Here is a 27,755-nt window from a genome sequence, read left to right on the forward strand (position 1 = left end):
CTTGACGCACAACAAAAAATATATTTCGGGTATTCAATATCATAAATCTGATGATGATGATGATGATGATGATGCCATTGCCATGAATGAAGAGCATCATATTGAAAAATTGTTTTTTTTTTTTTTTGGTTTTCTCTCACTCTACCATTTCTTCCTTATCATCATTCATTCATTTATTTATTTGCTTATCTATTTCTTTGGTTTGAATTTTTATTTAGTTCACTCAATAGTTTTTTTTTCTCTCTCTTTCTCTCTCCAGTTTATCATTTCGGTTCGTTTGGTTTCGGTGGAATGATTTTGAATGCTCAACGCCGTAGTCGTCGTCATCGTCGTCGTTGGTGAATGAAGATAATCAACACACACACACAAATGGTATGCACAAAGTGTAATCAAATAAGCATAAAAACAGAAACAGAATCATTCAGTATTAATTTCATTGATTTCAATGTCCATTAATCATAGTATGAACAACAACAACAACAACCAAGAATGAGAAAAAAAGAGAAGAATAACAAAAAAAATCGATTGAAAGGAAATTAAGTTATCCTTAAAACTATTGATCAACCAAAAAAAAAACCGGTCAGAATTTTTTTTCTCTCTTTTTTTCCGATAAAGAATATGACAAACAAACAAACAAACGAAGGAAATCTACTCATATCAAAAAAAAGGCACCATTATTCTTGGCAATAAATACAAACAGATTTTCGTCGGTTATAATAATCGAATCGAATCGAATCAAGAATCAAGAATCAAAATTGAATTGAAATAAGTAATATATTTGTGTGTGTGTAATGTAAACTTCTGGATTTTTTCTTCAAAAAAAAAAAAAAGAAAAGAAAATGGAAAAGCTATTGAAACACACACACACACACTCATCGAGTGAAAATAAAGAGGCCAAAAAGTCAATGAGAAAAAATAATAATAATTTTTCGATCACTTATTTCTTGTCGTTGTTGTCATTGATGTTGATTTTAACCATTCAATTCGTTTTTGGCGATTTCAATCATCTTTAAGGTTTCGATCCAATTGAAACCTCTCTCGCTTTCTCTCATTCTTTCTATTGTCATTAATAATAATATCATTATTATATGTTGTCGTTGTTGTTGTTGTTATCCTTGCACTTGATTGCTGTTATAACACTTTTATTCTTTTCACATTTTTTTTTCTTCATCTTTTGTTCCAATTCTTTGACAATGAAACTTAAGAAGAATAAATTGAAAAAAAAGAAAAGAAAAAAAAACCACTTCATGGAGAACAAGCAATCAGATTAAATCACAAATTCCAATGTCATCATCATCCAAAGCACTTTGTCTGTGAATGACTGTGTGTGTGTGTGTGTCTATGTGTAATGTAAGTGAACAAAAATAACTGGACAAAAAAGTGAAACGAATTTTTAAAACAAAACATAAATTTTTCAATTCACTGTCTCACAGTTACAACACATGTGATGTTGGTTGCCACAATGATTGTGCAAGAATTGTTAAGAGTTCCCAATAGACACACAGTATGAATATTCTCGTAGCCACTTGACATATGACGCGAAACAAAACAAAAAAAAAACCAAATACCATGATATATAATTGGAACAGAACTTTTGATTGTTTTTTTTTTGGCACATTGTTGTTAGCCAAGTTGATTTTTTTTCCTCTTAATTTGATAAATAGATGAATTAAAACTCCAAAAATAACGATCGATGATCAGAAACGATCTAGGAAATCTAAGAACTTTTGTTTGAAATTGAATCCATCGGCTTGATTCAACAAAATTCTTGAAGTTGTTGGAGAATATGATGCAGCAGCAGCAGCGACAGCAGATGCTGCTGTTATTGATTTAGATTTCTCAATTTCATATTGAATGTATTAATGATCATCATCGTCATCAGATTCAATTCAATTCTCTTCAGAGATTCTTTTCAATACTAGTATCTATTCAATATAAAAATAGATGTGAAAAGAATTTGATGAAGATGATTAAGAGAATGAGTATAGTGGAAAAAAATTACGCACATTCGATCCGATGATGATCCGGCTCTCTCTCACTTTCTCTTTCTCTTGTTATCGTATTTGTGTTTCTATTCACTGTCTATAGTTGCATCATTTCATCATTTGAAGCTTCAGGCTTTAAATTTAACTTTTTTTTCCAAATCAAAAATAACATTTGGATGAAAAATAAGCAGACAAATAACGAACAAACAGACCGACAAGAATTTCCATTGTTTGTACGAATTCAAAGTTTAGAATCCAAAATTCTCAAACATTATCATCAACAATTTCGGATAAAAAAAAATTTAGTTTTCAATTAGAGAAACTAAATTTCGTCTTGCACATTCGTTAGTTTTTAATGAACATAAACATCAAACACACACACACACACATACACATAAATAAACAAACGAATAAACATACAGGCCATAAACGAATACGAATAAATGAAACAAATAAACATTATATCGATAACATTCATTCGAGAATTAAATACAAACATAAACATTCCGGTTTAAATGCTTGAATTCACTGTGTGTGTGTGTGTGTGTGTGTGATTGTCGGCAAATACAAAATGAAATTGAGAAAAAAAAACTATAAAGTTCATAAAGAATTTGATTGAAATCAATAAATCATTGACAAAACATTTGGTTCTAAATCGATTTTTTTTTCTGTTTGGCCGTCTTCACTTTCGATTATCATTTGCAATTCATCTTGTGAACTGGCAATGAAATGTGCTAGAAATTAAGTTATGTGTGCTGACAGATCGATTTATGATTATTTTTTTTTATATATCACAAAATCATTCGATTGAAAGCAAAAAAAAAATTCGTTCAAATCGAATCTTGTGAGTTTTTATGAAGAAAAGTTTGAAGAAACACACACACACACACACACAAAAAAAAGTCAATTTTGATTTTTTTTCTTACTTTCCACACCCTATCGGATTGATTCAATTTTTTTTTTCGTTGATATAAATGTAATAGATAGCCAGTGTCAGTAATAAATTCTTTAAGCTTCTTTTATTGAATTCTCAAAAACCGATCATTTGATTCAAAATTAACTAACGGATTAGACGCCGATGATGATGATGATGATGATGAGATCTCAATCGATCATATCAATGGTGAATGAATGAATGAATGAACATTTGACATTGGATCAAGTGAGGAGAAAAAAAAATTGCCAAAAAAAAAATCACAGTGAAAAATAGAATCAATCATTAGGTCAAATAAAGAAGAGAAGAACAAAAAATTCTTTCAAACTTTCAATATCAAGTAAATTGATAAATTCACCTATAGAGATGGATGATGTGCATGGAATTTTTTTTTGTTGTTGCTTTATATTAATAGAAACCAAATGAAATCATAAGGAAATAAATTATTTATATATAGATAGAGCAGAAAAAAAACTTTTACCGGATCTTTTTTTTTGGCTGTTCATAAATTCAAACATGACGACTACAACGACAACGATAACGACGACGATAGAAAATGGAAATAGTTGTTGTGTGTGTCTGCGGATAAATTGAAATGAATTTTTGCAGATTCTTCTCGTTCTTCTTCTTGAGACAAAAATCGATAGACACAACTTTTCTATTTCATTTATTTGTTGCTTGTGTTTATGCACAATCGGAGAAAAAAGTTTTTTTCACTTATAAATTTTGGATTTTGGTTGCGTTTTTTTTTTGCTCAACAGCCAATCACAATGTTCAATAACATCGAGAGAAAGATACATATGGAAAAAAATTCTCAAATCAAACATTTCAAATTTAAAAATAATGGAAAACGTCACAATGGTAAATTAATAATTAATATTAATTTTCTGGAATGTAATATTTTTCTTTCTTTCTGGATATACGATTGTTTTGTTATATTGGTTTTGAAAGGCAATTTTCAATAACATTCCACCACTGATGATGATGATGATGATGATGAAAAGGTAAATAAATTGGGCGAATGAGAGAGGGAGAAAGAAAATCTCATGAAAACATATTATCATCATCAATGAATGAATGAAATTCTGGAATTGAATGAGAGAAAAAAAAATCAAAAACTCAATGTTTATGTTATTATTAAAGTCAGGATATTGGAGAGTGACTGTATGAGTGAGATACGATAATGATGATGAAAACGTTAATTAAATTGGCAACATCATCATCATCATCATCATCATCATCAGCATCAAACAAGCAAGAGATGAATTTTTTTTTATTTCTCGTTTTTTATTCATTTTGCTTAGTTTTTTTTTCTTTTCAATGGCAATGGTATTGATGATGTTACGTGATGCATACAACACACAAACACACACACACACACAGGATATTATCTATGCAAAACTCTCATTCAATCTATACTTTTTTTATTCTCTCCATCCTGTGTGCTTATATGTCTGCCTGACTTCCCACCCTAACGAGTAAAAAAAGAATGAGAGAAAAAAAATTCTCATCATTCTCATCATCAAAATGATGATGACTAAAATCATCATTTTGAAAATAGAATTTATATATTCCACGATCATTTAATTGGTTCAGTTTTTTTTAGGTTGGTTCGAAAGGCGTTTTTTCTTTATTTTTTTATTTGCAATTTCGTTGTTGCCCAAAATTTATCGACCAACTAACAACCGACCAAATAACAAGCATTTGTTTTTTTTTGATTTTTTCTTCATCCATCAGTTTGGTAAACAAACTTTTCAAATGAAAAAAAAATTTTTTTTTTTGCCCAAAATGAAATGTGAAATAAAAATAAAAATCTCAAAAAAAAACATTTCAGTTGAATTTGTTTTTTTTTACTTTTTTCAATTTTTGTGGTCAAGAAAAAAAAAGAAAAACATTTTGACAACATAATTAAACTATATATACACAAATACATTGGAATCATCAGATTCTGTTGATTTTTTTTCAAAAAAAAAAAATAAAATCAATTGTGCCATTCATTAAATTGAATCTGATTGATTCCAAATGGAATGAATTTGAAATTCTAACTCTTTCTTTCTAACACTCTCTCTCACTCTCAGTGTTTGTATGTTAAATAAACAGAGACAGATAATTATAGTGTCTGTGTATGTGTGTGGTTGGATGAATGACACAATGTGATTATGGCAGTTATAATGATGATGATGATGATGATGATTATAATTATGATTATGATTATGATTTCAACACATAATAATCATAATCATCATTATTTATATGAATGTGATATTCACACATGATAAATAAATTAAAATGAATCATCAACATCATCATACTAATCAAACGCATATGAAAAATTGACTTAATAATTGCATTACATGCTGAGAAATGGAAAAAAAAATTCCACATTTTATTATTCTAAAGAGGTCAATAAAGACAGATACTGAAAAAAACCTGAGACGACCAAGACAAAGAAATGGAATGAGAAAAACAAAATACAAACAACAAATATTCCAAAGTCAAAGACACACACACACACTTATGAGACCAGAGGGATCCAAAAACAAAACAAAAAAAAATTAAGCAATAAGAAAAAAAAGAACGAAAGAATAATTCTGAATTATAAACGCTGATGAAGAATATTGTGAACAAGCGAACAAATCAATATATATTGTCTTTTGGGTCCAATTCAATCCATACAAACACACACACACACACACACATTGTATATGGAACATAAGTTTCGATTCTTTTGTTCTTCAATTCAGTCAATTCTTTTTTTTTCTTTCTTTTTTTTCATTCATTTATTCATTTGCGTTCATCCAATTCATCCATCCATCCATCCATTCATTCTTCTTCTTCATCAACATCATCATCATCGAAGGTCGTCTTCGAATGGTTGATTCGTTCGCTGGCTGGTTAGTTGATTGAAGAGCTTTTACGCTCTCTCTCTCTCTCTCTCTCTCTTTGTCTTTCATATCATGCTCTCAGGGTTCTTTTTTTTCATCTTTCAATTCTTTTTTTTTTCTTCGTTTTTTGCTTTTATATTCTCATTTATTCTGTTGGATAAATTGCTTTGGCTCTCTTCTAACTCACTCACTCTCTCTCTCTATCTATCTTTATTCTATGGCTAATAATAATATACAACTAATGCCTAAATTAGCTAAATTATCAGCAAACGAATAGAACAAAAAAAAATTAGTTGTCATAATAAGCGTAATAAGTATGGGCTCAGCTCTTGATGATGATGATGATGATCAAAATAATAATAATAAAAAAAAAGAATTGATCCTAAAGTCCAATAGAGCTCAATTGATCTGTGTTTTTTTCCCATCATCATCAAATATCCATACGATTTATTGGATATTGGACATACACTCTCGTAAATTTTTTTTCCTCATCCATCATAACCATGAACAAATAACAAAATGATGATGAAAATAATATTTGGAAAAGACAGAGATTGAACAACAACAACAACAAAAATTCCTGACAACAATTTTTTTTTGCTTTCTTTCAGAGACAAATATATGTCTAATGTCAACCAATGTGTGTGTGTGTGTGTGTGTGTGTATTTACAATTCGTTCAATTCATTCAATCATAGTGTTTTCTAGTACAATTGTCAAATGTGTGTGTGTGTGTATGGAATGTAAATAGTTATGCAATCATCATCTTCATCGACAACAACAACAACAACAACAACAACAACATGATTGAATAATGAAAAAAAACTCTAAATGTCATCAAACGAGAAGAAAATGAAGAAAATAAAAATCAAATAACGAGCAAACTTATTATACAAACAAACAAACAAACAATACACACATATACAGACAGACAAATTAGATAAAGAATAGAGAAAGGGTGTAGAAAAACAGAGACGAAAATTTTTTTTTGTTCAAAATTTTTGGAATAATTTCTAAAATATTCATTCGGTTACAGTAATGGGGGCCAATTACAATTCATTCCATTTACAATTACAATCAAAAGAATCAAAAAAAAAATTTAAATTTTTTTCCATTGAAAAAATTCTCATCCGCATTCAATTCACCAACCATCCAACCAACCAACCAACCATCAATCAATATTATAAAAAAAAAATGTAAAATGATTTTACGAGTAATTCGTGTTCTTTGTCATTTTTTTTATTTCGTTCTATTCATTAATTTTCATGGGGAAAAAAACTGAAGAAAAATTCTTTGTTATTTTGATTGCCAAATTCTTTATTTTTTGTTCATGTTTGAATGGAAATTGTAATGGTAATAATTAAAAAAAAGAGAAGAAAATACCGAAATAATGAATCGAATTGAATCGAAACGAAACAAAAGGGAATAAAATAAACTGGAACAGGAAGAAAAAAGAATTTTTTCCCCAGCATTGGGAAAAAAACCTCTCAAATTGAAGTGAACCAGTGAAATGGATGGAAAAAAAATTCAATTAAGAATTGTAGAATGACAACCACGCACACACACACACACACACACACGCAAACCACCAAAATGAAAGAATTTTCCACAGCAAAAAAAAAAATCTCAAGAAGAAAAAAAAACACGAAAAAAAAGAAACATAACGATTGAAACTACTAACTATAGTGATGAATAAAAATAATTAAGCTGTCGGTTTGAATTTGTGTGTTGTGAATGAATGAATGAATGAATAAAATAAAATAAATTCTACAATTCCAGCCTTTTTTTCTTATTTTTTTCTCTCTCATCAGCAAAGTTGTCGATTTTTCTTATTGTTGTGGTTCATTTCGTGGTTCTTTTTTCTTTTTTTTTTATTGCAAACATCCAATAACCTGAAAGCGATTTAAATCTACTATTACGATTATTTACATGTTTATCGTTTCTTTTTTTTCATTCATAAATTTCTTTATTCAATTCAAAAAAAATTCATTCAATCTTGTCGTCGTTCACTATAAGTGTTTTTCACATCATCATCATTATCATGATCATTTTGATGTCTATTCTGTGTCCGTGTGTGTGTGTGTGTGTGTGATTGTGAATGGATGTTGATTGAGATTTTCATCAATTCAATTGGAATGAAAATTAAAATTTTTGTTTCTTTCATTCATCCATTCATTGTGCTAGGCAAGACATTTGGATAATGAAATAAATGAGATATATATATAAACCAATCGATTGACAAGTCATGCTGATATACAAAAAAAAACGACGACGACGACGACGAGATTCAAGATGAAATAAAAAAAATTGTCGTTTTAAATTAATGTTCAAAATCAATTTAAAACAATTTTCAACGCAAAAAAAAACATTCATTGATTGTCAACCATATGTATAAAAAAAACCAGATAAGAATAAATTGAAAAAAGAGCAAAAAAAACGAAAAGTTTTTTGTGAATAACCGAAATCAAAAAAAAAAAAAACGAAAAAATAAATTAACCATCTCAATGAATGGTGAGAATCGAAATTTCCATATTTGCACAAAATGATTTTTCTAGCCAAAAAAAAAAAATCAACCTTCACCATCATCATCATTATTCGGTGGATCTCTCTCACTCACACCATAGTTCATATCACCAACAACAACAACAACAAATAATAATCATCATCATCCAGAATTCGATATTATAAATTATTCCGGTTCTTCATCATTGATCAACCGAGCAAAAAAAAAAGAGAGAAAATTTAGTTTCGTTTTGTTTTTCATTCATCTTAATTCAATTCAATTCGATTCGTTTCAATTCAATTCAGTTCAGTTCAGTTCCTGTTTTCAACTTGATTTATTTTTTCAGATGTACACTGCTGCTATTTGAGCGAATACGAAATCCACGATGATGATGATGATGATGAAAAACAAAAATGAAAAAAAAATAGAGGTCCCACAAACGAAAAACGGTCAAACTTGTAATTTTGCACGATGAAGGCAAATGAAAAAAAAATCAAGATATCGTTGAAAATGAATGAGAAAATGCCAGAAAACAAAATTAAATCTTGGTACCAAGTATTTTTATCATTTATAGAATGGTCAACGGACCGAATGAACAAACAAACAAACGAAAAACTGGAATATAACCGACACAATCAGTTCAGTGTGAAAAAAAAAGAAAACAAAAACATTTTGATTCACATGTGAAACACAAACACACACACAAAATGAAAACAAAAATCTGTATATAAACAAACGTTGACTAAATCAAAAAAAAAATTGAACTAAAAAATCTCGTTTCAACAACAGAATATCAAGTTGGAAAGAATTTTTCATGAATTCATTGCAAACAAAAAAAATGCGGAATCAACTCAAAAGTGGCAACGATAATGCTGTTGAATAATGATGATGATGATGATAATAGTCGAAAAAAAAATTTCAAAAAGCCGATACATATTGCCATCATCTCAATCAAACAAGAAAGTGACAAAAAAAAGTCAGGCCAAAAAAAAAAATCTTTTCATTCATAAAATAAAGAAGAGAATCCTTGAATTCGTTGAATTTCAAACAAATTCCGGCATTTCGACTAATTCACTAGTGTGGCTATGAGATGATGGACAATTGAATTTTCAATTCTTATCATTTTTTTTAGCAATCTAAAGCTTTAGTGCAAAACTTCAAAATCCCGACGAAAAATATCGTCTGTGTGTGTGTGTGTGTATGCCCATAAAGTCTCTTAGCAGCCAGTATCTTGAGTTTTTTTTTAATCAAATAATATATAGTTGAAGAAAAGTTTTTATCTCAATCTTCTTTTGCCTTCTTTTTTTTCTGATTGAAACGTTCGTATCATCATCTCAGTCAGTCAGGCCTTGCACACAACACATCAACAAATGACAATTTTTTTTCTTGATATTGGAATAGCTAGAAAAAAAAGAGTTTTTTGCAACTGAATGTTTGTGATGTTTTTTTTTATTTTCTTCAAATCTTCACAAAAACACACACGCACACACACACACCATTTTCATTCATCCATGCAAAGAATATTATTTTCGTATATAAATTGAATGTGATAGGAATATTATAAGAATGTGGAAAAAAAATATGAACTGTATATACCGACAGAATAGAAAAAGCACTCACTCACTCACACACACAAACATATTGCAGTTATGAAAAGTTGCAGAATCATTCATTCATTCATTCATTCGTGCGTTGTAATTTTTTTTTTCATTTTTCAGAAAAACTAGAATCCTAGAATCTAAATCAGTAGGAGAAAAAAAAATTAAAACTGCGACCATTTCCCACATACACATACGATTCAAAGAATTCAAACAACGATGCGTTGTTGTTAATCTTTCATATTGTCGTCTTCATAAATGGAAAAGGACAGATAGAAAAAAGAAAAGAAAAAAGAAAGATGGATAGAGAGAGAGAGAGATAGAATAAATGTGCACAATTGGAAACGAAAAAGGAAAAACTTTCAAGTGGCACAATTTCTGTTCAATAGTTCCAAGAATTATAAAAATTCATCATAGAATTGAGATGAGAAAAACCACCCCCTCCTATTTTTGTGTGTGTGTGTGTGTGTCAATTTTACCCGATCAGAACCAATCTGATATGGGTGTGCAAAATACTAAGCCAATGAAATGAAGAAAAAGAAAATTTTGAAATCTGGTACATACCCAAAACTGAAAAAAAAAACAGAAAAAAACAAATCATCATCATCATTCAAAAATTGTTCAAAGAAATGAACAAAAAAAAATCTAAAAACAGCAACAACATAGATGCCTGAAATGGAAACTTTACTGCATTGCATTTTTCTATTTTTTTATTTTTTTTTTGCCCACAAACGGTTTCATCTAATGTGGAAATACAAGAAGAACAAGAAGCTCTACGATCATCATCATCATTGATGGATTCAAACGACCATAGTGTAATATTATTTTTGATATAGCAAGAAGATGAAGATGAAGACAACAACAAAAAAAATCAAACACAACGAAAGAATTGAGGGCAACTATGACATTCTTACGACACAGACACACACACACAACTAATAACGTGGGCAAATATCGGGCGTGATGTGTGTGTGTTCATGTTTGATGATCAAAACTATAGCTAATTTCATTTCACAATGTGACATATTAAAGGAAAAAAAAATAAAAAAAAATCTGATGCGAAGAAGAAAAAAAAATTATTGTATTATAATAGATTAAAAGCGCTGATCCAAGCTTCAATCGGCCTTTTTTTCTTCTATGGTTCCAAAACAGAAGAAAAAAAAACATTGTACGATATGATACAAACGAACGAACAACATAACATTGATGACAATCTTTTTTTCTCTGTTCATTCTCTATTGGCCTTCAATTGGTGTACATCAATGATGCACAATGGACTACTGAAAGCTTATATTTATGCTTTGAGTGTGTGTGTGTGTGTGTGTGTTCCATTATGTTCCAACAACAACAACAACGAACAAGAAAAAAATTTTTGGAGATAAAAGTCAATGAAAAATGAAAATTTAATGTAAAAAAAATAAAAAATAAAATTCAACTTAACTTTGGGTATATATAAATGAAAAAAAAACATCAACATGATCCTGGAACAACAAGAAATTTATTATTTCCTTTTATTCATTAGCCAGAGAAAAAAAAATTTCAAGACCTTTGTCGTTGTTGTTGTTGTTGTTGTCGTTTTATTATTTATTTTTTTTTCTAGACACAGATTTCAAGGATTCAACTACAAAAAAGCTAGGCGATTGTTTTTGTCAAATAAAGAAAAAAAAGAGAATTAGTTTTTGCGTGTGTGTGTGTGTGTGGCAAATGAAAGCCGACGGAAAAATTTGAAAAAAAACACATCAACAACAACGGCAAAAAGATTGAAAAAAAGTGAAGAAACAACAACAACAACAACAACAACGAAGAAAAAAAAATTACATGATAATTTATTTAGGAACATGAGTATAATAATACTCAATGTGGAGAGAGAGAGAGAGAAAGAAACGATGAATGAAATGGAATGATGACAACAACAACAACAACAACAACATTAGGTTTAACGACATTATGAAAAAAAGAATCGTACTTGATGATAACATTTGAAGAAAATAATTGAGTTATATACACGCACACACACACACACACATGGAATTTTCTTTTTCAAATTCGTTTGACTTTTGACAAAAAAGGGTCAAAAGTCAAACTTGTTTAACATGTAATAAAATGAGAGACATTAAATTATTTCAGGTTGTTAACATACAACCACTGTGTGAATCGAATGGTAAGAATCGAAAAAAGAAAGATAAATTAGCAAAAAAAAATTAATAATAAATCTGCCAAACACTCGGATATATCGTGTTTGTGTGCGTGTGTGTGTATGTGTGTGGGCGTCCGTTTCACAAGAATTCAATCATATTCGATTTTCCTATCCAAAACATAAAAAAAACTTTGGTTCATGTATAATTCTGATTCTGATAACTTGAACAGCAGCAGAGGCAGCAACAGCAACGATGGAAAAAAACAACCCTTATTGATAATAATGATTCTTGATGATGTATGTGTGTGTGTGTGTGTGTGTGTAATATTTTATTAATCATCATCATTGTTATTATTATTATTAAATAACGGAATCAAAGAAAAAAACTAGTACAAAATGATCTATTGAACGAAGAGAGAAAAAAAACAACCAAACAAGTAAACAATCTCTACTATATAAGCTAAAAATAGAAAAGCATGGCCAAAAAAAAACAAAAACAAAAATGAAATGATCATTGCATGTGTTCATACAGCGATTTCATCAATCAAAATCAATGAAATAAGAGAGGGGAAGATTGAGTGAAAAACTCCACCTACACAAAGTCCAACGGATAGTTTGGGTCGTTTGTTTTTGTCCATCTCACTCTATCTTTGTTTTTTTTTTGTTTTTTTATTGAATGATATATACATCACCATTATCCACTTCCTAGCTGGTTGTTGTTTTTCGTGGCCACATTAAATAATACCCATGACCATCAAACAATCATTCATCTATTATACACACACAGTCAAGCAAGAAAAAAAATGGCCGTGTGGTACCCACCTCCCCGCATAAGACATCAATCAAATTCAATCATAATTTCTCTCTCTCGTTTCGATATGTTTTTTTTTCTTGATTGTGAAGGATGTATTAAATGGATGGATCGTTTATTCAAAAAAAAAAAAAACAGAAAAAAACAGAAAACCAAAAAAATATCGTTGTGCATACAATAATAATCAATTCCAGAATAGAATTGAGATGAAGAGTGAAAAAAGCGAAACAGTGAAAAATGAAACATTAGAATGAGTAAAAAATGGCTGAGATAATGTATCAAAATTCTGTCTAAGTTGTACTGATTCAATCTACTCAACAACGCCAACGACAACTACAACAACAAAATACAGGAATCAAAAAAGATGAATGTGAAAATTTTTTGATGGAAAAATGAACAGAATTTTTTTTAAATTATCAACTAAAAAAGATAGAAAACTGTTTGCTGCACGTTGTACTAAATACTTTGAAAAAAATGATCAAATAGATCGAGTTAATAATAATTGAATATTTCTGGATGCTTGTTGTTTTTTTTAAAAAAAGGCAATTTTCAAGGCGAAAAAAAATTCTTCATCATAATCACCATAATTACAATATGAAAAGGTTCTGGAAAAAAAACAAAAAAAAAATCTGCAAACTGCAACGAAATTACGGAATAGTGAAGAATCCAGAAGTGGAACCAAAAATCCCATTCTTTATTTTCATCATTCAAACTGTTTTGTTTGTCAATCGCTTATCATAATGTAGTAGTAGCAGCAGTACCAGTAACGGTAAAAGCATTATATCACATTTCATTATTGAAAGTCAACACATCACCATCATCATCTTGAGATTGATTACATGATATTCTTTGATCATTTTCATCGAAAACAAAAACAGAAAAAAAATTATTTATTCTAATTTTACGCCATTCGATCCTGGATGAAAAGAAATCACACATTTGATGATTTTGAAAACTCGTCATCGATGATGATGATGATGGAAGAATTCCATGAAATTGATGCCACAACAACAACAACAACAAATGAATCACAAGAATTTTTTTCGATATTCATTTTATTCATCAACAAAACAAAACAAAAAATATTCCACAGAGAAAAACAATACTTCACATCATATAAATACTTTGTTTTTTTTTCTTAGTTTTTCTTCCACTTCCACAAAAAAATATTATATTTATATTTTCTTTCACAATCACAACTTTTTTTTCACAACATTTACTCATTCACTCACTCAGTCATCCACACACACACACACACACATAAAAACACATTATAATCATCATCATCATCATCATGTAATTCAAGACGATCATCATATTTCAATTCAGAAAAGAATATTCATTACACACAGACACATAGAAAAAAAACATCTGATAAGTATATTTCATGCGCTAGCGAGAGAGAGAGAAAACCAGGATATAATAATAATTCGTTTTCATCATTATAATCATCATCATCATCATCATAAGCATTAGTTATGAAAAGAAATAAAATCTAGCCAAAGAAGAAGAAGAAGAAGAAAAAACAAGCGGCCAAACACACATACAAACAAAACAAGAATGTGTGTATATAAGCTATAAATGTGCACACGTCCATACACACAAAATAATCACATAATCATCATCATCATCATCATAATAATAATGACAATCATAGTAATTTGGTATGCGGTTCCAACAACCAGTAGAAAAAAAAGCAATTGCCATATCATGACACACACACAAACAAACATTTTAAGTGTGGAAAAGAAAGTGTTTGTGTGATATTAAGAAGGAAAAAAAAGCGGATCAAATGAATGGTCGCGTATATTTTTTCTCTCACTTTTTTTTGTTTTTTTTTTTGGTTTTGATTTTGAAAATGGCCAAAATCATTGTATTTATCCATTCATTATGTTCATATAATCGAGAAATGAAAATGTGAAACGACAAAAAATGACGACCACAACGACGAAAGATGAAAGAAACAAAGTGTGAAAATGAAAATAAAAATTATAATAAAAGTAACAACAACAACAACAACAACATACACACAATAATAAAGAATAACAAAAGAACAAATTCCAAAGAATATTCTTTTTTTTTCGTTTGCTTCATTCCATTCTGTAAATGAAAAGACAATTGAAATTCTGATGATGAAGAAACGAATATAGAATATTTGAAATGGTGTGTTCCAATGTAAAACGAAAGAAAGAAGATGAAGAGACAAACAAAAAAAATTCTGGCGCCTATCATTTGATCCATCCATCCAGACATCTAAACAACCAACCAACCAGTGAATTCAACACATCCATGCCACCCAGGAAACGAAACTAGTTCTTCTTAAATTCGTTTCATTCTATGGAATATAGAACAATCATTTAACATTTTGCCATGGTGAAAGAATAAAAAAAATTGACAACATAATTTTCCACATTCTATCACACACTCGTACACATTTTATCACACATTTAAATGTCAAGAATAGTCGTGTGAAAGAAATTAAAAAAAAAGATGGTGTGAATGAATGAAACGAAAAGCAGAAAGCAAGAAAAAAATATATATTCCATAAGGGAAATTGAAATTGAATCGAATTGAGTTGAAATGAAACGAAACGAATCAACAACAACAACAACAACAACAACAACGACAACAACAAAGCAAAAAAAAACTTGTTCATTTTCAATCGTACATAACACACACACACAAACACAATCGATCACAATCAAATGTTGTCATCATCATCATCATCGTATGAATTTGAAATTTACTCTTTTTTTTCTATTCTTTGATGAATAAAAAATGAATAGTGAATGTTATCACAAATTCTAAGCTTATGGGCAATTTATATAATTCTTATGAAATTATTATGTGAATGAACAATAAGTGTGTGTTATGTGTCTGTATGTAGTGTCGGCATTTTAAAATAATGATAATCATCATCATCATCATCATCACAGCCTACTATATATCCATTTAAACAATTCAAGGAAAGAAAGAAAGAAAAAAAATGGAAAAAATTGCCTAAAGACAAAATAATAACAACAACAGCAACAAGGAATCGAAATTTTTTTTCCATAAATGTTTCCGGATCATTCAGGATTCTTTGTGTCACGTTGTTGTTGTTGTTGTTGTGGGTGTCATTTCATATTATATTAGAATATTTTACTCATCGCTATCAAATTGTTTGTGTTGTTGTTTCCATCGTTTTTTTTTTCGTTTTGTTGCATATATATAGGAAATATAAAAACAAAAGCAAACCAGAATTTTTTTTCCATCATACATTCGTGCACATTGTGCACAATTTGCATATTGGTTAGTGAAGAAAAAAAAAATCTGCAGGGCAATTTGTTGTTCGCAAACAAGCAAAAACAACGATGAAATATGGAAAAAAATTTGTATGTGAACAGAGAGAGAGAGAGAAAGAGCAAAACAAAAGATCAAAATCTATACATCCACACACACACACAAGCACGCAATAAATGATCCAGGATTCATTCATTCATTCATATGGCTCAAATATATTCATAAAAAGTGAGAAAAAAGAGAAAAAAACAAAAATTCTTGTCCACTATATCATTGATTCATTCATTGATCGATTGTTGTAATGATAATAAACGAACGGATCGAAAACAAAACGAAACGAACCAAAAAAAAAAAAAAAAAAAAAAAAAAACAACAATAATAATACCAGGAACCCTGAAGGTAAAAAACACAAAAACGACAAAAACAACAACAAAGAACCAGAAAAGTATTTCATTTTCTAACTAGAATTTTCTTACAATAAAAAAAATACAATGTTTTTCGATATCTCTAAGATGTGAATGAATTAATGAAGAAAAAAAATGTAGAAAAAAAACAAAAACAAAATCAATCAATCGTTTCAAGGTTTGATCGTTCAACATTTTTTTTTATTTTTTGGTGATTATGGTATCATACACATCTGTGGTCAAAATTAAAATTCTAATCACAGAAAAAAAGCACACACATTGAACTAGCCAAAATTTGATCTTTATCATTGGTTTTCGATTCTATTATTCTGGAAAAATTTTCCAATAAAATAACGAATAATGATCATCATCATCATTAGATGTGATAATAAAAATGAAAATAAGCAGAATGATTCAACTAGAATTATGACACACACACACACAAAAATATCATAAAAAATAAACACATACCGGATAATAAGGCCACATTGAAAATGAGCATCAATATTATTTTGAATATCATCATCATAACGATCATTTTTGATGTTTCCTGTTGTTTCATTTTTTTTTATCTTTCTGGCTTGGCTAGTTGCAATTAGTTAGGTATTCCTGTTTTGCTGGTTTTTTTTCTCTCTGGGCAAATGACAATGGATGATGATGATGATGATGAATAAGTTAAATTTTCGATAAACACAGAAACAAAAACGGAAAACAAAAATTTGAAAATGAGAAATGAAAAATTTTGAAATATGTAAACGAATTCTATGATGATGATGATGATGATGATGATGATGAGCGATTGACAAAATTATGGGTGATGATGATGATGGATATGAAAAATTAAAATATGAAATTTGATGTTGATCATCATTCTCATCATTATTATTATTATCATCATCATCATAATGATCACACATTCGAGATAATAATGCTCTTAGTTGTTGTCGTTGATACAGATGATGATGATGATGATGATGGATTGTATACTAAATTAATGATGAAATTGTAAATGAATTATGGTGAACCAGAGACAGAGAGAGAGAGAGAGAGAAATAAAAAAAAAATTCGATTATAAGACGACGACGACGACGAAAAAAATAATAATTTGATTCAGTTATTTTCAGTTGCTGTGGATCAGATGTGAAGAAATGATTTTTTTTCCCCGGTACCGTCGTATTGAATTCGATTCGAATGGATGATATTGTTTTTTGTTTTCATTACATCGTTGTATACAAATTAAATTGATGTGAAAAAGGAAACAAAAAAAAGTTGTTGATAATCGAATCGAAGTTGGAAAAAAAAATCCAAAGAATTACGATAATGATACTGAAAATGGATACAGAATTTTCTTCTTTTTTTTTGGATGACAAAAAAAAGTTTTTCATTTGTCATTAAAAACAAACGAAAAACAAAACACGAGCAATACACAACAACAACAACAAATCACATCAACTCACATCACATACACACCACCAACACCAATTAGAGTTTCAATTATCATAACAAATAAGACACGGTGTTCATAATGATGATCATGATCATGATGAGGGGATCAATGAAGTGATGTAAAGATCTTTACATTGAATAGGAAAAAACTTTGATTTTTTCCATCATCATCATTATTATGATGATGATTATAAATTCTAATAATCCAAAATATAGCCGGATTGGAAAAAAAGCCGATTTTTTTTCTTTTGTTTTCTACAAACACACACACACACACAACGACGACGACAACTAAAATGAATGAAAACAGAAAAAAAATGATTTGAAAATAAAAGATTAAAAGTTGTTCATGAAGATTCTTGTTGTTGTTGCTTTGTGTTATTCTTCATAATGATGATTATGGCTTAAAATCTGGGAAAATGAAAGAGAAAAATTCTTGAAATGAAAAAAAAACACACAGAATAATGACAATAGCAAGAATTTCATCGTTGTCGTTGTTATCATTATTATTTTTTTTTGTATGTTACGTTTCTTTTCCCAATCCGTCTTATTAGCTTTTTATTTTTTTTCTTTTTATCGAATACGAATAATATACGCTTCTCTCTCTTCTTGGTTCATCATCATCATCATCATCATCGACGACGACAAAAAACATCGACAGTTTTGTTTTCGATTTTCAAGCAATAGAAAACAAAAAAAAAAGTTGTTGTCATTTTAGAGAATATTCTTCTTATCTAGCTTTTTTTTCCTATGTGTTTAGCTTTATTCTTCTATCATCAAAGAAACAAATCAATGATGATGTAGTCGTTGTTGTCGTCGTTGTCAATGTTTTTTTTCTGCTTTCCTCTATACAATAAGTTTGTTTCGATTGATAATGATGATGATGATGATGACATGTTCGATTTGTTTGACACTTAAATGTCGTTATATATGAATGAAGGAGGTGTCGTGAAAGAATCATCATCATCATCATCATCATTCGATTTCCAATTGGATTCGAATGAATTGTCGATTATTCTTGCTTTCTTGAAATTATTCTGATGATGAGCAGTTAGTTTATTTTGTTCGATTCGTGTTTGTTTGTGTTCACATTGTCATTTTTTTTTGTTATTACTAGAATCATTGTTGATTCTGGTGCCGGATTTTTTTTTGTGTACTTCACCATTCTTTTCATTTTCAAATGTTGATCATCTTTTTTTTCGTTGTTGTTATGGTCATAAGAAAAAAAAATTTCAATTGGACCATCCGGTTTTTTTTCTTGCTCTTTCGTTTCTAATCATTAATCAATATCGATCATTGAATGAATGAATGAAGTGTGAGTGAGTGAGTGAGTGTGAAGAAGAAAACGTGTCGAGTGTATAATAATCGAACAACGAAAAAAAAAAATTCTTGAAAAATAATTTTCGATTCGATTGAATTCGTCGTCGTCGTAGTCGTCGTCGTCGTCGTCGTCGTTGTTGTTGTTGTTGTTGTTGTTACTAGTTCTGATATGAACCAGAAAAAAATGATGATAATAATGGTGATGATGAACAAAAATTTTTTTTTCTTCGTTTTCGATAGAAAATTTCAAATTAAAAGCTACTATACTATTGGCTGGTTATTGGCTTTTTATATTAAATATAATGATAATAATAATAATAATAAACGACAAAATGACATGACAACGACATTGACACATTGATGTTTGTATACAGAATAATTCGTCGTTGTTATCAAATCATATAATTAAGTCGTATCATGATCATCATCATCATATGTTATGTCAAATCATAGAATTTCATATGATGATGAAATGTATGACATGTTCATTTTTTTCTGTTTGTTCAATGTTTGACAAACCGTTATTTTATTTGTCCATTTTTTTTACACAAAACATTGATTTCTGTGACACGGCTAGTAGATGATCAAAAAAAAAAAAAAAAAAAAAAAAAAAAAAAAAAAAAATAAAATTGACAAATAATTGCTGCTGTCGTTGTTGTTGAAAGAATTTTTTTTCTGATGAAAAAAAAACATACTCATTTCTCCATTGTAGTTTGTCACAATATTCATATTGAACATCAGAATGATTGATTCGATGTGGTGCGTGTGTGATGTGCGATATTTTTGACTTATTAAAAAAAAAATTCAACAAATTCAACTTCAACTGATGTTTTGCAGTGTTTATTAGTTTCAGTAGTCAGTTATAGTTGGTTTTAAAACATCATCACCAAAGTTGTTGTATAAGGTATCACCAGCACTTGAAAAAATTATTCTTGAACCAGATGTATGTCACAACTACACACACACACACACAGAAAAGAGTAGTCAATATTTTCGTTGTTGTTGTCATGATGATGATGATGAAGATGGGCCTAGAACAAAATATTAAACAAAAATCTAGGCTAGAATGGCTATAGTAATTCAGGCACAACACACTAGACAAAACTAGACAACAAGTCTATTTATAAAAAAAATTTTCATTTTCCACATTAAAAAAAACCAGATAAATCTGGAGATGTGAATTTTGGAGAAAAAAAAATTGAAATTCAAAATTTTCATTTATTCATTCATTCATTCATCCATACACCATTTGGATTGTTGTTTTGGTTGATGAATGAAAGTGAAAAACTTTTCAAAAAGTCCAGTTTTTCATTGTGATGCAATAGGCAAGAGAAAAAAATTATTCACAATTGTGATAGACAATAAACATGGAAAAGAATTTAAACACACACACACGCACAAAAAGACATGAACATTTTTTTCGAGAAAATTCCATTAGTTATTTGTTGTTGTTGTCATTTTTTTTTTTTTTTGATGAAGAGAACTAGAGAACTAACAGTGGAAAACAATTGCATTTCATACGTTATCATTATTTATTATTCTTTATTCTTTGAATTTTTTTGTGTGTGTGTGTGTGTGTAGAATTAGAATGTAAAACAAAAAATTCAAAATTTAAATTAACAACAAGGAAAAAAATGATAATACCCGATCATTGACCGAATGGAATTTAAAAAAAGACAATCGGAAGGATTTTGACGAGAGAAAAAAAACGAATTACATGAGAGATGAATGAAAACAGAATACTGAGCCAATTAACAGAGAGACGTTTTTTCTGCATATCATCAGAATTATACAGAATTGTATTCCGGTTTTTTTTCATTCTAGAATAAATGAATAAGCTTTAAAAGTTGAGATAAAATTTTAAATGAAAAAAAAAATTCAAAATTCTTTCTGAATGATGAAAAGAATAAAATGTTAATTGGATTGCAAATGAACAATGAACATGGTGGTGGCGGTGGTGGTGGTAATGGTGGTGGTCACAAAACATAAGGCTGCATTTTTCATACTGATTGATAGATGGATAGATAGTCAAATCAAGTGATGAAAGAATTAAAACATAAGTGGAAATTTATATATGATTATTATTATTGTTGACAACAACAAGATTGTATATGTGAAAGAATTCAGCAATAAAAATGTGTCAAAAAAGATTAACGCTTAACAGCATTTTTGAATTATTATTATTATCATCATCACCACTGTTGCTGTTGTTGTTGCTGTTTGATATAATCACATTCATTTTCATTTCATTTATCTCATTCACATTACATTACATTTTTATTCATTCGTTTATTCATTCATTCGAATTTATTATTCAATTTTTTTTTTGTTCTCTCAACTCATCCATTTCAAAATCATTCATGAAGATGAAGATGGTGATAAACGAAAACAAAAATGTATATATTAAACCGTTGGCCGTATTAGTTTGTTGCTGTTGCTGTTATTGTTGTTGTTGTTGTTGGCGCCAAACACACAAACACATTCATTTCAATGTAAAGAAGAAAAAAAAATTGGGCACAACCAGATACCCATACTATGGTATTCTGTTTGTTGTGATAAAAAAAAGTCAACCAAACAATCAAGGCAATGAAGAACCAATTGTTAAATGAAGAATAACACTGACAAACACACACACACACACACACAAACTGGGAGCTTTTTTCCGTTCCCACACGCACACACACACACAAACATACAGGAACAGACTGAAAATCTAAAGTAAAGCTAAAATGAAGAATTTCAAGAACGATAGCCAGAAACTAAACTAAACTGGGATAAAATTGTTGTCGTCATCATCAACATTATCGTCGTCGGTTTGTTCGTCCGTTTGTTCAATGGTATTTTTTTTTTTTTGGTGGTGGTTTCAATTGAAACTTCTCGATCCTGGATCCACTATCATCATCAGTATCAGCATCAAATTTTTTTTTTATTTCAGGACAATTGAAATATCTGTATATAATTTGCGTGTACGCATCGTAATAGGAAACATAAAGTTTAAGAGTTTGCGTTGTTTTTCTTCATCGTTCAATTCATTTCATTTTGAATTCTTCGTCATCATCATCATCGTCGTCGTCGTCGTCGTTGTTGTTGTTGTTGTTGTTGTTGTTGAACATTATCATCATCATTGGCAGAAGCATCAAATTCTACTTTTGATGATGCATTGAATATTTTTCTTTCCATTCTCATCTTCTTTATCGAATCGTATCTTCTGTAGCAGTCAATACACACACACATACACACACATACCATTGTCCATCGTTTTTTTTATTGTTAACTTTAAAGAATTTTAGAACTTTAAATTCGAATTTAAAAATAGGCTATTCGTTTCTGGAATTCTTCATCTGTAAAAACTAAGAGACATAAAAACGAACAATTTATTTTCTCTCTTATAAAACAACAAATTTCGTAGATTTTTAAGTTTCAATTTTATTCTTTTTTACTGCTACTTTACATGATCATGATGATTGACCAATATTCTGTACAATTTATCAGAAACATTGTTTCATTTTCAATTGTGAATCGCTAAACACCAGACAAAAAAAACAGTGAGAAAAAATCGAATAAAATGGAAATGAAAAACAAACTCTCTTGGATTTAAGAAAAGGCTTCAATGAGAAAAAAAAGTTATCGAACTCAAACCAAAAAAAAAAACAAGCTGGAACAAAAAAATAGTGAAAAAAATAAATAAATTCTGATTTTACAAACAGATGCGAAAACAAAAAAAAAATTTGCAAAAATAAAAAAAAAATTCTTCAAACGAATCAAGCGAAAACGAGAAAAAAATTGAATTATAAAAAAAATTTCATGTATGAAATAATAAGCGGATTGTATCCATTCAGTATTGGATTCGAGACTGTGAAGGAAAAAAAATATATATGGATCTGAATGGAGACTGAAAACTTTTTTTTTCTCCATAAAAAAATTTCTTCCTGTTTCTCTTTCTGATTCACATTCAACAATGATGATGATGGTGCCAATAATGGACACAGAATGACTTCACTTTATGTTTTTGCATTGCTTTTTTGCACAAACAAAAAAAAACCTTGATGATGATGATGATGAAAAAATAGATGACAAATAAACTCTAATAATTGACATGGAGAATGTTGATAATGATTACGAGAGGGTACACCATTGAAACAGTTATTATTTCATTTCATTTTTTTTTTCGTTTTCAATTCACATCTAATGAATCTGTGTTTTGAGCACGATTCAAGTACTGTGTGTGTGTGTGTGTGTTTTTGTCCCAGACAGGAATAGATTTGGCCAATATTTTTATTTTTGGCCATAAATTGACAAATGAAATGAAAATATGAACTGAAACTAACAAACATACATGGGTTAGAAAAGAATTAAATGATTGGAATGGCAAATTCTTGCTAGAACGTTGATGAGTATTATAGAATAGAGAGAAAACTTTGAATCATCATCAAATTGAATGTGTGTGTGTGTGTGTGTGCACCATATGATGAACAAACAGTATGTTGTTTATTTCGAAAGTTAAAATATCGATCGATGACCTACCACCACTATGTTCAACAACAACAACAACAAATTCTATAGAATAGAATGTGGCACAATTCTGTCATTGATTTTTATCCATAGAATGTATATAATACAATGAAAATGAAAAAAAAACTCTTTCATCATCATAATCAATGGTATAATTTTTTTTTTGTTTCAGAATCGTGATATACAAACTCTCTTGGAATATATATGGCGACAACGATCAAAATTGAATGTATATAAAGAGATAGAGAGAGAGAGAGAGAGAGAGAAATGCCGAAAAAAAAGTTGAACACAACTGAATCAAAAAAGAGGAAAAAAAATTGGAGAAAAAAATGAGTGAAAAAAAAATAATAATGACAGACATACATTGATAGGAAAAGAACTTTTTTTTTCTTTCCTTTTTCCCTTCCAAAGTTGGATTTTTTCTTTGGATCCAAGAAACACACAAATGGAAAAATAACCCCTCGAAAAAAAAGTTGGATAACCAGAAAACTAATAAGCGATAGCCTGTGAACAAAACTATCATAACTCTCTCTCTCTCCACTTCTCTCCATGTGTGCGTGGGCAAAATGAACGGATGTTTCATTCTATTGAAACTTACGAATATTAGTGATTTTTTTTTGGTTAGTGTATCCCATACACACACACATTGGAAAATGTCACTGTATCATATGTATAGACTTTATCGATGATGATGATGATGATGATGATGGAGCTAAGAGAGAGAGAGAAAAGAATCGCGTGGAATTTTTTGTTCACTATGAAGATATTATTTTTAGAAATAGAGACATCTCAATCTGTCTCATCATCATCATCATCATCAAAGGAATATTCTCATTTTTTGTATCATCCCCCATTTATATCCATCCGATTGGGTCGATTAATGATGATCATATTATATGATCCAGAATGATGGTCGTATATTGAGGGATCACACACATACACACACACACATTGTTGATGATGATAAGTAAGTAATAAGTATGATCAGTCGATCAGGGTTTATATTGGAAAAATCATCGTATTGGAAAAAAATAGTAAAAAAAACTTACATAGAAAAAAGAAGAAAAGATATTACTTGGTTGGATCGAATGGGGTAGATTCATTTTATGTCGAGTTTTTTTTCTCTTCTTCCCGATTCTGACTCTTTCTTTTTTTTTCTTCTTCGATTCATTCTAATATGTCGATATTATTTGGTCGACATTCCAGAAATGACGACGACGACGATGATGATGGATCCGATTAATGCTCATTGATGATGATGATATAAATACCACACAATACAATGAGAAATGAAACCAAGCAACTATATCGAATCGAATGTTATCATCGAATACATTATTGCCAAGTTTCAAAGTGAAAGATATTTGGGTAGAATGTGGAAGGGAAAAAACTTTTTTCTTCTTCTTCATAATCATCGGCAACTTTGATGGCAACGGATGGATGGATGAATGGATGAATGAATGAATGAATGAAACGGATCAATCATTTGATCCATGTAATTTTTTCTTCATATTTCATATTATTATTATATTCGAATGAAATAAAAAAAATCCGATTGATCTTCTTCGAACTAATTATTGTTCGATATTGATAGCTTCAATTCTGTAGACGAATAATAATAACAAATCGATATTGTATTATGAAAAAGAGAGAAAATAAATTATTTTACCACTTACATTGATTGATTCGAAGATTCATTAAATTCCCCAAATAAAACGATCGATTTTGAAGCAATAAAACATCCAAGATCCAAAGACCATTAACTATGAAAGAAAACTGAACAATGGTCATTGGCTGTAAATTCATTCGATGATAATAGAATGGTATGGAATATTTGGCATTGAATGTGTTCAAAGAAAACAAAAATCAAAGATTCAATTTGATCCGATTCACATTTAAACGATGATTTTTTTTAACAAAAACAGAAATAAAAATTGAACCAAACCAAAGATGTTCAAATATTTGTTTGAGTTTTTAAAATTATTCGTTAGTTTCCGAGCATTTTGTCCGTCATCATCATTTTTTTTTTCTTCTTCTCTTCTTTTTTTTCATTTTGTATCGGTTTGAGAAAGCCACACATTTAGCCGATGATAACAATATATATACATGTGATGGCCGAATATTGACAAAGAAGAAGAAGAAGAAAAAAAAACTTCGAAAAATAATGCTTATGTGGCTCATTCATTGATTCATTTATTCAATCATACAGTTCTGGACGTCATTGATTTGGTTTTTGTTTGCATTGTAAATTTTCAAAATTCTGCTTCCTGTTATTTTTTTTTTGCTTTCGTGATATTTTGACAGTCGCTGATCATGGCAATAATATATCGAAAAACGTGAAAGACGATGATGATGATGAGGAGCAGAAAAGTGAGGAAGAGAAAAAAAACATATCGCTGGAACAATCAAAGTCCATCCATCCAAGTACCGATAACAACTGTGTGTGAAATGGTTAAAAGAAAGAATTACAATCAAAACATGGAAAAAAAGCTAAAAATATAATCCTACCATTGCCTGACCCAGAGAGAGAGTATGAGGAGAAATCAGCAAAAGAATAAAATCAAAAAAAAAATTGACTGAGTGTGCAAAAAATTTTCTTCATTATTTAGAGAAAAAAAAAATTCCATCGTTGACATTGATTCAGATTCTGCAGTGCTGCTGCTGCTATTACAAAATCAACAATGATAATGATTTTGACACACACACAACTGAATCGTTATTTTTCATCTATAGATTTAGATTCGAGAAAAAGAAAAAGAAAAAAAAAACACAATAAGATCATAATAATGATAATTCGGTGGTGGACATAAATTTTTACACTGTTTTATATTTCAGTCATCATCATCATCATCATCATATACTCACCATTCGATTGTTTTTGTTCCGGAACAATGAACGAAAAGCAATCGTAATGAGACAAAATTTTGACAGAGGTTACACAATAAAAAAAAGACCAAAAAGAAATAGAAACAAAACAACAAAAAAAACCTCAGCGCCATGGCCAATACATGTTTTTGGGAACAGTATACTGAAACAATTGCAATTTGTTTTTCATTATCATTATCCTAATGCTGGGGGGTTAAAAAAGGATGATTGGGATACAAACCTAAATTGAGGAGTATATACACTCAAATAAACACACACACACACGCACATCCGAAATGAAAATGAGAATATAACAAACAAATAAACAACCACGAAACACAAAGAATGGCGATTTAATTAATTAACAAACACACAAGGACTAACAATGGAATGATGATGATGATGATGATGATGAAGATGAAGAAGAAAATCGAAAAATTTTTATTTTTTGAATAGAAACAAAATGACAAATACAGATGAGATTAAATATAAGAGACACAGAAATAGAAAAGAGGCAAATATTGTGTTTCTGGATCGATTATTATCGGAATGTGTCGTTTTTTCTGTCTTTGTATAATACACACACAACAAATGTTTTCGAATTACTAACACAAGCTGTCGCCAATATTTTTTTACAGATGCAGCTCAGTGCTGCCATCTTGCCATCATCCAGCGTTTGTTTTTTTTTCATTTTTTTCATATTTTTTTTTCTTCTTTTTTTTTAGAAAATTGAATAAAACAAAAACAAAAAACAAAAATTTGAATAGAATTGATGCATGAATTTGTGTGTGTGTGTGTATGTGTGTTATGCATGATTGTGTATGTGTGGGAGCGTGAAGAATCCACGAATTTCTTGTGAAAAAAAAAAGATTTTTCTTTCATGTCAAATGATAAATTTGAATTTGAAAACCCCCCCAAAAAAACGAAATAGGATCGAGAATTGGAATAATCGTTGGTGGTGTTGATTTTTGTCATTTCAATTGAAAATATTGTGATGATGAAAAAAAAATCAACAACAACAACAAAAACAAAATGGAACGTTCTATCCATTTATCTGAATCTGCCATTTTTTTTT

The 27,755-nt window shown here is 29.4% G+C and overlaps 1 protein-coding gene and 1 long non-coding RNA gene across 5 annotated transcripts in view; both read right to left on the reverse strand.

The window, feature by feature from the left end:
* The window catches only part of nAChRbeta1 (nicotinic acetylcholine receptor beta1), a 53,768-nt gene extending 31,810 nt beyond the window's left edge, over positions 1 to 21,958 (reverse strand). For 2 of the 4 annotated variants that reach the window (XM_075731730.1, XM_075731733.1), the window contains exons 1-2: positions 17,995 to 21,958; positions 17,009 to 17,888 (exon numbers count right to left, since the gene is read on the reverse strand). In XM_075731730.1, the coding sequence (XP_075587845.1) occupies positions 17,009 to 17,099 (91 nt within the window). In that variant the 5' untranslated portion in view covers positions 17,100 to 17,888; positions 17,995 to 21,958. The remainder of the gene's footprint in view (positions 1 to 17,008; positions 17,889 to 17,994) is intronic. The other 2 variants (XM_075731732.1, XM_075731731.1) reach the window with 2 other exon arrangements.
* A 3,281-nt stretch (positions 21,959 to 25,239) lies between these two features.
* LOC124494335 (uncharacterized) lies at positions 25,240 to 26,407 on the reverse strand. The gene is made up of 3 exons (XR_006959187.2): positions 26,324 to 26,407; positions 25,492 to 26,252; positions 25,240 to 25,417 (listed from the first exon to the last, which is right to left on the reverse strand). It is a non-coding gene; the product is annotated as an uncharacterized LOC124494335 (long non-coding RNA).
* Between the last annotated feature and the right edge of the window lie 1,348 nt (positions 26,408 to 27,755).

The sequence above is a fragment of the Dermatophagoides farinae genome, chromosome 6, assembly GCF_024713945.1.
Source record: "Dermatophagoides farinae isolate YC_2012a chromosome 6, ASM2471394v1, whole genome shotgun sequence".
Lineage (NCBI taxonomy): Eukaryota > Metazoa > Arthropoda > Arachnida > Sarcoptiformes > Pyroglyphidae > Dermatophagoides > Dermatophagoides farinae.